The sequence below is a fragment of the Procambarus clarkii genome, chromosome 56 (assembly GCF_040958095.1).
Source record: "Procambarus clarkii isolate CNS0578487 chromosome 56, FALCON_Pclarkii_2.0, whole genome shotgun sequence".
NCBI lineage: Eukaryota > Metazoa > Arthropoda > Malacostraca > Decapoda > Cambaridae > Procambarus > Procambarus clarkii.
The window spans coordinates 20,497,876-20,513,094 of record NC_091205.1 but is presented as its reverse complement, the minus strand read 5'-3'; the positions used below and the strand labels follow the sequence as shown (position 1 = coordinate 20,513,094).

The 15,219-nt window shown below is 39.4% G+C and overlaps 2 protein-coding genes across 2 annotated transcripts; one reads left to right on the top strand and one right to left on the bottom strand.

Moving 5' to 3' along the window:
• The first annotated feature begins 566 nt into the window (after positions 1-566).
• On the top strand, positions 567-5,115 carry LOC123770700 (ATP-dependent RNA helicase A). Its single transcript, XM_045762805.2, has 4 exons — positions 567-787; positions 1,058-1,232; positions 2,745-2,847; positions 4,103-5,115. The coding sequence occupies exons 1-4, from the start codon at positions 575-577 to the stop codon at positions 4,245-4,247; spliced, it is 636 nt and encodes a 211-aa protein (XP_045618761.1). The 5' UTR covers positions 567-574; the 3' UTR covers positions 4,248-5,115.
• A 3,464-nt stretch (positions 5,116-8,579) lies between these two features.
• On the bottom strand, positions 8,580-12,639 carry LOC123770926 (uncharacterized). Its single transcript, XM_045763104.2, has 5 exons — positions 12,490-12,639; positions 11,456-11,608; positions 11,020-11,194; positions 9,405-9,507; positions 8,580-9,132 (listed from the first exon to the last, which is right to left on the bottom strand). The coding sequence occupies exons 2-5, from the start codon at positions 11,606-11,608 to the stop codon at positions 8,988-8,990; spliced, it is 576 nt and encodes a 191-aa protein (XP_045619060.1). The 5' UTR covers positions 12,490-12,639; the 3' UTR covers positions 8,580-8,987.
• Positions 12,640-15,219: the final 2,580 nt, after the last annotated feature.

Below are 15,219 nucleotides of genomic sequence, written 5' to 3'. Positions count from 1 at the left end.
TATTAACCTGATATGTTACATGGGATTCTTGTATTTGTACTCACTGAATTTGTGCGCCCCTTGAGGGACTTGAAGTATGGGAAGGGGTAGAAATAGCCTAAGCTAATCTTTGATTTTTTTTTTTTTTTTTTTTTTTTTTTTTTTTTTTTTTTAACTTGTCTCAATAAACCTACTTGAACTTGGAAGACCATTATGTATTAAAGTGTCAAATTATGGATAACCATAGAAATAAGGAAATAAGTAGTGTACCACTTCAAATTGTTTGGATGTGTGATAATGATATGATAGACAGAATACTTAGGAACTACAAGAATTTTGCCCCAATGATTGTAACACTTACTATATTAATATGCAATGTTAAATGTTGTATTGTGATTTGTGTATCTGTACTCACTGAATTTGTGCGCCCCTTGAGGGACTTGAAGTAGAGGGGGGTAGAAATAGCCTAAGCTACTCTATCCCTTTGAGATGTATTTTTTTCTTGTCTCAATAAACATACTTGAACTTGAACTTGAACTATATTCAAGATCTAGTTTTTATGTATTTTTTATGTATTTTTTATGTATCATCACACATGTATTCTCCTTCCCAGATGAAGGTTGTGTTGCTTTTCGCCCTGGTCGGGCTGGCGGCTTGTCAATTCTTCGGGCGTCAACCTCAGTTCTCGAGCTTCAATAGGTTCCAAGGGTCTCGGGGCTTTGGTGGTCAAGGCTTCCGCGGTCAAGGCTTCCGTGGTCAAGGCTTCGGTGGTCAAGGCTTCGGTGGTCAAGGCTTTGGTGGTGTTCAGGTGAGTTAACCGTTGTTTACATCAACTTGTTGCTAATGTTAACAAACATCAAAAACCTACATCATTTAATGATCCAAATCAATAGTTAAATTTTGTGTCGCCATCCTCAGTTTTATCAGGTTGGAGATTCAGTCCAGGAAGCTCGTGAGGCATCTAAAGCAGTAACATTTAAGCAATTTATATATAACAATATATACATTATTCTATGTGTTAATTATTATCCGCAGATAGTATATACAGGTGATGTTAAGATTCATGTTGATATTATAGCCTGATGACGTCCGCGGCAGAAGTCAGTACTACTTCTCCTGGAGACACGACAATGGCAGGAAGTACACCGGCGGACAGGCTCACGGCTTGTGTACAAGTCTGGGCGGCGGGTGGCAGCCTGTGGGCATCAGCTCCCATGACGAGCTCCAGTACATCAACAGCATTGTTGGCTCAAGTTAGTTACATTTCCTTTATTTGTATAAGGCCCCAATCTCATCGCTGAAGTAGTATTAATCTTAGACACACATAGACACACTCCCGTTAAACTGAGCAATTTATAGGGGGTAATTAAACTATTTTTAGGAGTGGTCTATTTCAGCAGTTTAAGGGTTAAGCACAAACGACATGTGTGCATGAGCTATTTATATAATAATACTAGCTGTACCCGGCCACGCGTTGCTGTGGCTCAGCAGCCAATGTGTGTTGCAGAGGCACAGCAACCTTTCCCCGTCTCCCAGTCCTCCCCCCCCCCAGTCCCCTCGTCCTACCCACCATTCCCCACTCCCTCGTCCCCTCTTCCGCCCCACCATCCCCCCTTCCCTTGTCACCTTGTCCTCCTCCCTTGTCCCCTCGTCCTCCCCACCATTCCCCACTCCCTCGTCCGATGCATTCCCAAATAATCTGATGTTCCCATCAGAAAATTGGGAACATCAAATAATCTGATGTTCCCATTACTGAAAAATAAGAACAGTTAAAAAAAAAATAAAAAATTTAAAAATAAACTATTCTCACAAAATGAACGGTATGGTAAACACAGCTCAATTCCAAGGCAATGTCACACTAAATAATTAAATGAAAATGAAAATTGAAATCTATGAAAATTCAATTTATCAATTCAGTCGGAAACATTGAAATGGAATCATAACATATTTAGTATAATGTGTGTTGCTCTTATGTGCAACAGATATGTTGTTTTTCAAAAAAAGCATGGTTTTACCTGTCACAGGTGTGGCATCTATACTTATACCCATGAAATGAACTGATTGGTAAACAACACAGCTCAATTCCAACGCAATGTCACACAAAATAATTAAAACAAACGGAAAATAAATCAAAATCAATGAAAATTCCACTTATCAATGCAATCGGAAACATTGAAATGGAATCGTAGCATATTTATTATAGTGTGTGTTGCTCTTACGTGCAAAAGATGGCGCTGTTTAAAAAAAAATGTTTTTACCTGTCTCAGGTGTGGCATCTATATAGTAGGAATATAAAAACACGCGCGTATTCGAATGGAATGTTATATCAAAATTTCAAAGCAATCGGTGAAGAACTTTCGGAGATTAGCGATTTTGAACAAACGAACATTTCCATTTTTATTTATATAGATACTGAAGTTGTCATGCGTCGAAATGCATTGAGATTGATGATGATCAGAGAACGATGCATTGTGTTGAGACAATGCAAATCTACACATAATTTACATTTACATTTACATTTACAATTTACATTAATAATTAAACGAATTTACACATAAATGACTTCATTGTACCCAATTTAATTCCCACTTTTTTACATTAATTAATTAATTAATTAATTACATTTACAATTTACATTAATAATTAAACGAATTTACACATAAATGACTTCATTGTACCCAAATTAATTCCACTTTTTTTTTTACATTAATATTTTCATCTTATATTTTTTTGTAAATAAATGTGTCACTTTTTTGTGTGAACAGACCGACTGGAATACATCTGGACCGGCGGGGTGAGAAATGGCCCCGGCTTCAGGTGGATCAATGGAGAACCTTTTAATGTTGTTGGCTGGTCACACACCGGAGGGTAAGTTGAATATACACAAACACACACACACATACCGAGCTGAGAGGTATGAGCTACGAGGAGAGACTACGGGAATTAAACTTCACTTCGCTGGAAGACAGAAGAGTTAGGGGGGACATGATCACCACATTCAAGATTCTGAAGGGGATTGATAGGGTAGATAAAGACAGTCTATTTAACACAAGGGGAACACGCACAAGGGGACACAGGTGGAAACTGAGTGCCCAAATGAGCCACAGAGATATTAGAAAGAACTTTTTTAGTGTCAGAGTGGTTGACAAATGGAATGCATTAGGAAGTGATGTGGTGGAGGCTGACTCCATACACAGTTTCAAGTGTAGATATGACAGAGCCCGATAGGCTCATGAATCTGTACACCTGTTGATTGACGGTTGAGAGGCGGGACCAAAGAGCCAGAGCTCAACCCCCGCAAACACAACTAGGTGAGTACAACTAGGTGAGTACAGACACGTGTGGAACTCGCTCGGGGGGACACAGTACCAAAGTGAGCCACAGAGACATTAGAAAGAATTTGTTCAGTGTCAGAGTAGTTAACAAATGGAATGCACTATAGGATGTGATGTGGTGAAGTACTTTGTACTCCATATAGTACATAGTTTCAAATGTAGATGTGATACTGCCCAGAGTTTTTTTTTCTTATTTATTATTTTCTACCACAGACGTGGCCACACATTTACAATGCTAACCAGAATATATACATTTTCTTCTGTCCTCCATGGACAGGGTGTGTGAGAGAGAGTGTGTGTGTGTGTGTGTGTGTGTGTGTGTGTGTGTGTGCAGGGCAGCCAATTCTCAGGCAGGACGAGATTTTCAGACACTTTTTCTTACACCTGATGTACCTGTTTACCTAGCATCATAGATAACCTTAAGCCTGTCTTCTTGTCCCCGACAAAGTCAATCCACGTAATCGTACACGTACACGTAAACACACACACACACACACACACACACACACACACACACACACACACACACACACACACACACACACACACACACACACACACACACACACTCGTAACCTAATATGGCTTATTACAACAAGCTACATAATGACAGACTCAAATATAGCTACACACGAGGCAATATATCACATTCTTTTTTTACTTTGCCTGTGCTACAAAGCAATGTTTATATTGGAATATCCCTCGGGAAGGTCTCCTGAGTTAGGAATACAGATGTTACACTGCAGGGAGTGTAGAAGAGCAGAAGTGACTGTGTATATGTATTACAGATTCGGCATCCCTCAACCCGACAACCGTGAGGACGGCCAAGAGAACTGCCTGGCGGTCCTCAACAACTTCTACCAGGACGGTATTAGGTGGCACGATGTGGGATGCCACCACCCGAAGGCAATCATCTGCGAACGTCATATATAAATTGCCACAAAAACCAGCCCCATGCTCTTAAGGGTTATATTCATGCCCGTGTCACCTCTTTGGTGGCTTGATCTTCATCAGTCAGTCAATCGCCCCTGCTCTCTCTCTCTCTCTCTCTCTCTCTACCCAACCACTTGGGCTGGACGGTAGAGCGACAGTCTCGCTTCATGCAGATCGGCGTTCAATCCCTGACCGTCCATGTGGTTGGGGCACCATTCCTTTCCCCCCGTCCCATCCCAAATCCTTATCCTGACCCCTTCCCAGTGCTATATAGTCGTAATGGCTTGGCGCTTTTCCTTGATAATTCCTTCCTTCCTTCTCTCTCTCTCTCTCTCTCTCTCTCTCTCTCTCTCTCTCTCTCTCTCTCTCTCTCTCTCTCTCTGTGTATTGCTGTTCCAGGAAGTCTGTCAGATATTGGAGCTTAACTCTCTCATACTGGATCTCTTCATTTCTCTCTCTCTCTCTCTCTCTCTCTCTCATACTGGATGTCTTCATTTCTCTCTCTCTCTCTCTCTACCTTCAGTTAAAAACATTTCCTTGTCTTTTCAGGTCTTTTGCATTCATCTTTCGAGTAATGAGTCCCGGTTAAGGACATGTTCTGAACCCACTCACCACCTGACCCATGTGTCTGTCAGTCCTTGTTATATGTTTAAAAACGATAGCGTCAGCTATGTACTGCTCTTTGCTGATATGCTGAAAGATAACTTAATTTACAACTTTTAGTGTGCTATCTTTCCTTAAAATGAGATATGAGGATATTTCCTCACAAAAAAACTCCTACTCCTGGATTTTCTACTGATATATGTATATTTTATATAGCTTCCAAATAATCTTGTATATGTTTCGTAAATATACTTATGGAAACTAATATGTTACTTTTCGAAGATAAATATATATATTCTATGAAGAAAAAAATTGATTTTTTGTTCAGTACCTCTTTTTATACATTCTGTATACCATCTTCTTGAGGTTATCTTGAGATAATTTCGGGGCTTTTTAGTGTCCCCGCGGCCCGGTCCTCGACCAGGCCTCCACCCCCAGGAAGCAGCCCGTGACAACTGACTAACACCCAGGTACCTATTTTACTGCTAGGTAACAGGGGCATAGGGTGAAAGAAACTCTGCCCATTGTTTCTCGCCGGCGCCTGGGATCGAACCCAGGACCATGTCTCTGCTGATGTCATGTTCCTGTCTATTGTCACTCTAACGGTATTTAATTCTATTTGAACTATTGAATATATTATTACTTTTCAGAGTAACCAACAAACTCTGGGGGTAGGGCTTGACCCCCCCCCCTCTCCTGCCAGGGGTCAGATTCACGAAGCAGTTACGCAAGCACTTACGAACCTGTACATCTTTTCTCAATCTTTGGCGACTTTGTTTACAGTTATTAAACAGTTAATGAGCTCCGAAGCACCAGAAGGCTGTTTTATAATATTAACAGTTGATTGGCACGTTTTCATGCTTGTTTAATAAATGTAACCAAAGCCGTCACAGATTGAGGAAAGATGTACATGATCGTAAGTTCTCTACTTGCCTAATTGTTTCGTGAATCTGCCAGCTACTTAACTTTTCCAGCACCGTTCACTCCCTACTATAAGGCTGAGCAGCAACCCCTTGTATCATAAGAGCAACCTTTGTATAATAACAAGGTTATTGTGAATAACCGAACTCACAAGTACGGGCTCACTATAGCCTGTGCTACATGGACATTTCGTTCTGAGTAGAGTCTTCCATACGTTCTCGATTTCAGACCGGCGTTGCATACTCTAATATTGGTCTTACATACGTTACATACTTTATCTTTAAAAAGCGAACCTGTATTTATGTTTTAAAATGTCATTTAATTATTTACCAGCTTCATATGTCTTGCCAATGTTACCCTGTTTGTGTGTGTGTCACAGGTGTTAGGTTAAAATTATGCCCACCAAATATTTCTGTCTCTGATTCCTGTAGCTGATGTCCAGTTATAGTATACAATTGTTCTGGTCACCTCCTTCCTTACCTATCTTCAGTAACTGAAAATTGTTAAGACTGATCTCTTAACAGCTATTTATCTATGCATTCCTGGAGTTCGTCCAGGAACTCTTCCTGTAATCTTTTCTTCCTTGTGATGTCAAGGTCTTCCTGTAATGTTTTTTTCTTTGTAATGTCAAGATCTTCCTGTAATGTTCTCCCAGTCCTCGATTCTTATATTCTAAACACTCCAAGTGTATTCTCTGTTTACAGGACCTGAGTCATGATCTCACATTATTGAATGTTCACTCATTTTACCCTTAAGTATTAAGTAAGTAATTATCAAAAGAAGGCACCCTTAAGTATTAAATAACTGGAGCTATGCAGTTACCTCATTCACTCTGATGTCGACGATGAGTCACAATAACGTGGCTGATGATATGATGACCAGACCCCACACCAGAAGATGAAGAGACGTCGTCGTCTTGATTAATGGTCCAGGACGGTCCGACACGTCGTCGTCTTGATTAATGGTCCAGGACGGTCCGACACGTCGTCGTCGTCCCTTCATCTTCTGGTGTGTGTCATCACTTATGTTTTTTTAGGTTATCCACATAATCTATATGATTACTGATTACATTCGTCTGAATGATCATCATGTGAGATAAGGGTTTTAGTATATCATAGCCCTTGAATTACACAAAGAAATCATAACAGCGTGATGCATCATATGAACAAATCCACAAGGGGCCGTCATGAGGGTTCGAACCTACGTCAGAGAGGTTCCCAGACGCTGCCTTAATCGACTGTGCCACCACATGGAAAAGAATTGCAACTGGGAGTGCTACCGCCCTCACACGGATCCTGCCTCTTTTTGTCCATAGAAGCTATGTAACCCTTTATAAAGTCTACTGTAGCAGCAAATAAATGTGGATTTATCTGCTGCTACTTTAATGTTAAGAGAAAAATTCAACACTGAACAAAGCAAATTTTCTCGGTGTTCTTCCACTTGGGAACATTTCATGGTCAACCAGATGACGACTATAAGGCAAAATACTTTTTTTGCCAGCTGCAGTTTTTTGTATATGTCGTATTTTAGTGATAATTGATTCCTCGTGTAACTCCAGCTTAACTTTCTCTATGGTTATCAAAGGAAAATTATTCCATAGGTCCAAACTTTATTCAGTTTTAAAAATCTAACTCTGAATAATGTTTTCATCTGTGGGAAATGTTTCCTTTGATAGCCAGGAAAGTAAACATAATGAGATCGTGAAATATATAAATATTTAAGCATCTAGTTTAAATATTACACTGAAAATATAATATATAAATAAATAATAAATATAAACATTACACTGAAACATTCACCGGGATTAAAGAACACTGCTATTTTCAGCTTATGGAGCAGCTATTCATAAGAATATAAGAATGCAGGTAACTGCAGAAGGTCCATTGGCCCATACGAGGCAACTCCTATTTATATCCACCCAATCTCATTCATGTATGTCTAACCTACGCTTGAAACAATCAAGGGATCCTATGCAGATGAAGTCAAAATAACGTGACTGAAAAATGTTGATAATGACACAATCGACTCGATGTTTCGGTCCAGGACGGACCGAAACATCGTCGTCTCTTCACTTTCTAGTGTGTGGTCTGGTCAAGAAGGGATTCTACTTCTATTAGTATTCGTAAGGTACAGCAGGTAGCACTTCACTGCCTGCATTGCTTACACTTCTATTCTCCTGTCTTCGAGCATTGCTTACAGAGAATGTATTGGAGGAGACATTACCAGGGCATACAAAATATTTTACTTCGATTCATGATACCTAGTTTATCGAGGGTGCCTCGCATCTTCTTCACTCAGACAATCTTCACCGAAGGACAGTAAACAATCGAAATAGGATACTCTCACAGTGGAACGTATTGCTTAAATAATTTCTTTGAATGTGGCTATCATAATTGATCCCCCAGACACCTTCCTCGACCTACAGGTGCAGTACGAGCCGTACCCTATGTACACGTACCATAGTGCACGTACACCGTACCCTATGTACACTACAGATAATGAAGTGAATGTTTCACAATCGACTTGAGAATGGTCCAGGACTGACCGAAACGTCGTCGTCCCTTCACCTTCTAGTGTGGGGTCTGGTCAACACAGATAATGTACGTACACTATGTTCACTACGTACACCGTACACTACGTACACCGTACACTACGTACACCGTACACTATGTACACTAACATGATCTCATCAACTGTCAGAGGCAAGAATACAAGGCATGCGGAAATACACAATATTAAAAAAAACAATGGAGACGACTGGAAGCAAATATAAAATCAACACAAAAAACGGGAAAATCATACACTTGGTCATTTCAATCTATATATTTATCTTGTAAATGGTAACGAGTTAGTTTCTGCAAGCGGCTTTACGAAAAATAAATATACAAGATTACATGTAGAAAATATAAATATATATATTAACTTAAGTGTTGCATGTCCAAGAGATTTTGTGAGTTAATTGAATGTCAATTTAACTTTCAGTACATCATTTGGCAACAGCAGAGAGCTGGTACTATCGTTCTTTAACAGCATATACTGAAGACTGAAACCTGAGAGGCTGCATAACGAGCCAATTATAGGCTTGATGATACAGAATGCAAAGTAATAAGACGACGAGAAGGAATAGAATGAGATATGAGTATTATGTTCTATGCATGGAAAGTATCGTGGAGCGACAGTCCCGTGAGTAGCAAGGAGGCAGTTAACTGGAGCAGTTTAACCTCTACGTTCACAGATGACGGGTTTCACGTGGTGGCAGGCCACGTCGTGCCATTTGATGCCATCCTGGTAGAAGTTGTTAAGGACGGCCAGGCAGTTCTCTTGGCCGTTCTCACGGTTGTCGGGCTGAGGTCGACGGAGTCTGCAATATATAAATACTCTCCATCACTCCTGACATACCAATCAACACTCATTGCAGTGTATCTCACTTGTGTATATTTGTAACAAAGCCAAGAGCTGTATCTGTATAATTTCAATTATAAACATTTCTGTGCAATATAGCAAATGGAAGGTTAATTTCCCAGGTGCTTGATTATATCTGCGTGTCCTTGCTTGAGTCTGTTAAGGTGTGTCTTGATGAGTGTAAACAAATTTGATTGAGTGTGAATACGCAAGTGCGTATATTCAACATACCCTCCGGTGTGTGACCAGCCATTAACGTTAAAAGGTTCTCCGTTGAGCCATCTGAAGCCGGCGCCGGCTCTCACCCCGCCGGTCCAGATATATTGCAGCCGGTCTGTTCACACAACACAATGACAGATTTGTGACAGAAAAAATGTCAAGAAACAAAAAGAAACTGGAACCACGTAGGACAAAGGGGAAATAAGTATAGTATAACAGAGTTGTATGTTATCATCTTCACATTATTTCAACGCAACGGAATTTTGATGAGTCCTTAAGCATAATTACTTTCATTATACTACTTTTAAAAACTTATTAATATATGTGCTCTTAACCCTTTCGCTACAACTTTCGCTTTTGAACGTGAAAAATATATTAAGTTTATGGTGCGACTGGTATCTGTGGGCGCGTTCCTATCAGGATTAAGTAGATATCATCTGGGTTAGGTAGGTTAGTTTATCATCAGGGCAAATGGGGGGACCTTTGACAAGCCGCCGGGTTCCTGTCCTTGTCGAGGGCACTAGTGTTAGTGGCCCTCGGGGATATACAAGTCATCTGAGGTACGGTTGTGGCCTCGGGTCGACAGAGGTCTTAAAGTGGCCATAAGGAGATGAAAATGTTTCACCTCCATCAGTACTCTCACACAGTGACTAGATCGTGTCAGCTTCCTCGTCAAATTTCCTCCGACTGTGTTGTTATTTGATTATTGGTCATGCCAATGGCGGACGATACAGAGTGCTAACAGAAAGTTGTCTGTGGAGGAGAGTATGAGGGAGGGTGCATGGCGTCGTGAGTATAAATGCAACATCAAATTTTCTCATCTTCCCACACCCCAGGACAAATCCATTTTGCTTTCCAATCCAACATAACATCCACATGATTTTCTATCATCTTGCCAACACCCAAAGTTCGGTCATTAGGAATTATGACCTTATTTTCCTTGTGGTCGACTTTTTATGTAACATATGATAAATAATTACGTTTTTAATTATTATTTCTTCGATAAGCTAAGAGGTGATCTATAGTGATCAGTGCAGTCGGCTCGCAACCTAATGGTCCCGGGTTCGACTGTCAGGCAGGACGAAGCGTTTGGTTGTTTCCTTGTACCTGGTGCCTCTGTTCACCTAACAGTACACAAAATATGATCCTGGGAGTTAAGAAACTGAGGAATGTAAGTTGTTGGCCTCCAAGTACCTTATTAAACCCAACAGTCTTCCTGCTCTCGACAATGGGACACTTAATCACTTCTCTCACCCACAACCAAATTTCGGCATCTAGAACTGTTTACGCATTTTTCTGCGTAATCTCAATATTTTTTTCTATACAACTTTATAAGGAAATAGTTTTACTATCGATAATTATTCAAAATAATATTTCTGTGATCCTTGAAGGTAAATATTAACTTCTCAGTTCACCGCGGCCAATGAATGACACCTTAAACACTTTCATTAATGTTCCTGAACTTCCATAATTTTCTCAATCAATTCATGACAATTATTTTGTTAATTTTCCCCAAAACGTAGATCGCTAGAAACGTATGAGCAGCCTAAGGGTTAAGAACGAATAAAAATGCAGATTAAGTCGAATAAGGTTGAGGCCATATACAAATAAAGGAAATGTAACTAACTTGAGCCAACAATGCTGTTGATGTACTGGAGCTCGTCAGGGGAGCTGATGCCCACAGGCTGCCACCCGCCGCCCAGACCTGTACACAAGCCGTGAGCCTGTCCGGCTGTGTACTTTCTTCCATTGTCGTGTCTCCAGGAGAAATAGTACTGACTCCCACCACGGGTGTCGTCAGCCTATAATACCAACATGTTCCTTAATCTCACCTATGAACACTTTTTACAAGTTTTTACACTTTTACTAGCACTTTAAATAATGTATATTTTGTTATATTAATTACTTTAATGTTACTTATTCACAGCATATAACAAGAACTTCTTGGAGCGGATCTCGAGCCTGATAAAACTGATTTAGGTGACACAAAAGATTGGATCATCAAATGCTGTAGCTTTTAGATATTTGTTGACACAAGTTGTTATAAACAAAGGTTTGCTCACCTGAGCACCAAAGCCTTGACGACCAAATTGCTGGCCACCAAAGGCTCGGGGTCTTTGGAACCCATTGAAGCCCGAGAACTGAGGTTGACGCCCGAAGAACTGGAACTGACAGGCCGCCAGCCCGACCAGAGTGAGTAGCAACACGATCTTCATCTGTGAAGTAGTGTGTGTAATCCTTGCCTTAACTCAGGGGTAACGGGGCCACATTCTTTATTTTACACATTTTTTCACGGATAAAATGAAAAAAAAATCAGTTTTATAAGCAAATGAAAGTTTTATCTGCTACAATAAGATGTAACTTATTATTTTTTGGTAATCATCATGATACGATTCAGCAATTTCCAAGAAACTTGCCTTGTGGCTATGTCCAAGAAAATTATCATTTTTTGGTAATCATCCTGATACGATTCAGCAATTTCCAAGAAACTTGCCTTGTGGCTATATCCAAGAAAATTATTCACATAGATTTAACAAACAGCAGGAAACAGGGACTTGTCTCTGAAGCCTCATGCACACTAGCACTGGTACACGGCAAGCGTGAGGTTCTTAAAAGCACATGCCACACGTGAATGAAATGAGGCTTCGCCAGACAACATTCTGGCTTGCAGACGAGTAGTCACAATAACGTGACCAAGCCACTTTGGTATGTTGTTATATAGGAACTGGGTGAGTCAAGAGGGTAGAAATAGCCTAAGCTACTCTATCCTTGTCTCAATAAACGTATTTGAACTTGAATTGGATGTGTTTAACTATGCGGCCGCGGGGCTAAGATTCACAACTGAGCGCAGTTGTAGTCAACTGTTTCTTCAGGGAATAGGTGGTAAGTGGAGGGCGTGGGGGTGACAGGGCGTGGAGATTATGGGGTGAGGGCATGGAGATTATGGGGTGAGGGCGTGGAGATTATGGGGTGAGGGCGTGGAGATTATAGGGTGAGGGCGTGGAGATTATAGGGTGAGGGCGTGGAGATTATAGGGTAAGAGCGTGGAGATTATAGAGTGAGGGCGTGGGTGTGACAGGTCCCGTCAACCACCTACCTTGGCAGAAGTACAAGTGGTTGGCAGGACGCAGCTGCCGTCTATATTAACCTGTTGGCGATCCAGTGGGTCAAGGAAGGTGTGGGAATCCACCTTCCTCCTTAACAACACAACTATCGTCACTCAGATCGCCATTACCATCCAGGGATCAGCAATGTAACCACCATCACGACCCCTACAATCCCCTTCTCACTCTCTCGGTGTTTAGAGTTAATCTAAATGGGCATAAAAAGCTGTAAATAATCCACAATCATGATGTCTCTCTTGTGAACAACGGCAACGCCGGGTTTATTTACATTCAAGAGGAAAACCCTGCTCTTTTGTTTTATAAGCGTTACAGTATCTACATTCTACTCTCGTGATCATGAATTGTGTCCATATAAGCTGTATTACGGATAATGCAACTTACAATGACATTGTTCATCAGTACTTCACCTCAGATATTTGACTTCCTGTTTTTGAGATATGGTAGAAATTCACTTCCTCTGTCTGTCTTTCTGGGATTCTGGTCATGCATGCACTCAATTTTGGAGGTTACATTGTTCTATGGTCACTATCGCCTTGAGGTCACCATATCCTCGTGGTTACCGTGTATTTGTGGTCACTATGTCCACGAGGTCACTATATCCATGTGGTCACTATGTCATGATTGTCATTATATTCTAGTGATTAATATGTCATTGTGTCCACTATGTCCTGGCAGCCACTATGCCCTGGAGGTCAATACGTCTTGATGGCCACTATGTACTTGCGGTAACTATGTTCTTATAGTCAGTATACACTAGGGGGTCACTATATCCTAGTGGTCACTATGTTCTGGTGGTCACTATATCCTTGTGGTCACTATGTCCTAATGGACACCATGTTCTACTGGTCCCTATATCCTGGTGGTCACTATATCCCATTCGTCATTATATCCTTTTGGTCACTATGCCCTGGTGATCTCACTATTCTAGTGGTCACAACGTCCTTGTGGTCACTATATTTTAGTAGTCAGTATATACCTGAGGTTCACTAGAAATACTTGTGACTAGTATATTCTTTTTATCATATATATATATATATATATATATATATATATATATATATATATATATATATATATATATATATATATATATATATATATATATTTGTACCTAGTAGCCAGAACGTCGTACTTGGCCTACTATGTAAGGCCCTATTTGCCTGATAACCCAAGTTTTCCTGAATTTACAATTTTTTCGGATTTTTTTTCTTATGAAATGGTAAATCTGTCCATTTCATTATGTATAAGTTAATTTGTTTAAATTTGAGTTAAAACTAACGAGGATATATGACCGAACCTAACCAACCCTACCTAACCTAACCTATCTTAATTAACTTAACCTAAACTAACACAACTAAGTCAATAAATTATGGTCTTAATATACTATAATAAAAATAATTCAAATAAACTAATTGGAAACAATTTATTGAAAATAAAGAAAATCACTCGGCCTATTAGGCAAATCGGTCCTTGCATAGTAGGCCGAGAAGTGCATTCTGGCTACTAGGTACAACATATATATATATTCTGGCTACTAGGTACAACATATATATATGTTGTACCTAGTAGCCAGAATGCACTTCTCGGCCTACTATGCAAGGACCGATTTGCCTAATAGGCCGAGTGATTTTCTTTATTTTCAATAAATTGTTTCCAATTAGTTTATTTGAATTATTTTTATTATAGTATATTAAGACCATAATTTATTGACTTAGTTGTGTTAGTTTAGGTTAAGTTAATTAAGATAGGTTAGGTTAGGTAGGGTTGGTTAGGTTCGGTCATATATCCTCGTTAGTTTTAACTCAAATTTAAACAAATTAACTTATACATAATGAAATGGACAGAGTTACCATTTCATAAGAAAAAAAATCCGAAAAAATTGTAAATTCAGGAAAACTTGGGTTATCAGGCAAATAGGGCCTTACATAGTAGGCCAAGTACGACGTTCTGGCTACTAGGTACAACATATATATATATATATATATATATATATATATATATATATATATATATATGTCGTACCTAGTAGCCAGAATGCACTTCTGGGCCTACTATGCATGGCCCGATTTGCCTAATAAGCCAAGTTTTCCTGAATTAATATATTTTCTCTAATTTTTTTCTTATGAAATGATAAAGCTACCCATTTCATTATGTATTAGGCCATTTTTTTTTTATTGGAGTTAAAATTAACGTAGATATATGACCGAACCTAACCAACCCTACCTAACCTAACCTAACCTATCTTTATAGGTTAGGTTTGGTTAGGTAGCCGAAAATGTTAGGTTAGGTTAGGTTAGGTAGGTTAGGTAGTCGAAAAAACATTAATTCATGAAAACTTGGCTTATTAGGCAAATCGGGCCTTGCATAGTAGGCTGAGAAGTGCGTTCTGGCTACTAGGTACGACATATTATATATATATATATATATATATATATATATATATATATATATATATATATATATATATGCATAAATATCCACTAGGAAAATGAAACAAAAATTCTGAACGTTTTCAACACATTATCATGGAATACAGTATTTCTTGATAATGTGTTGAAACACGAAAATGTTCGGAATTATCGTTTCATTTTCCTAGTGGATATTTATGCACTATGTATAGTGCATAAATATTGTGTGTATGTATAATTGAATACACACACAACGCATATCCATAGATTGGAGGCCGCTATATATATATATAT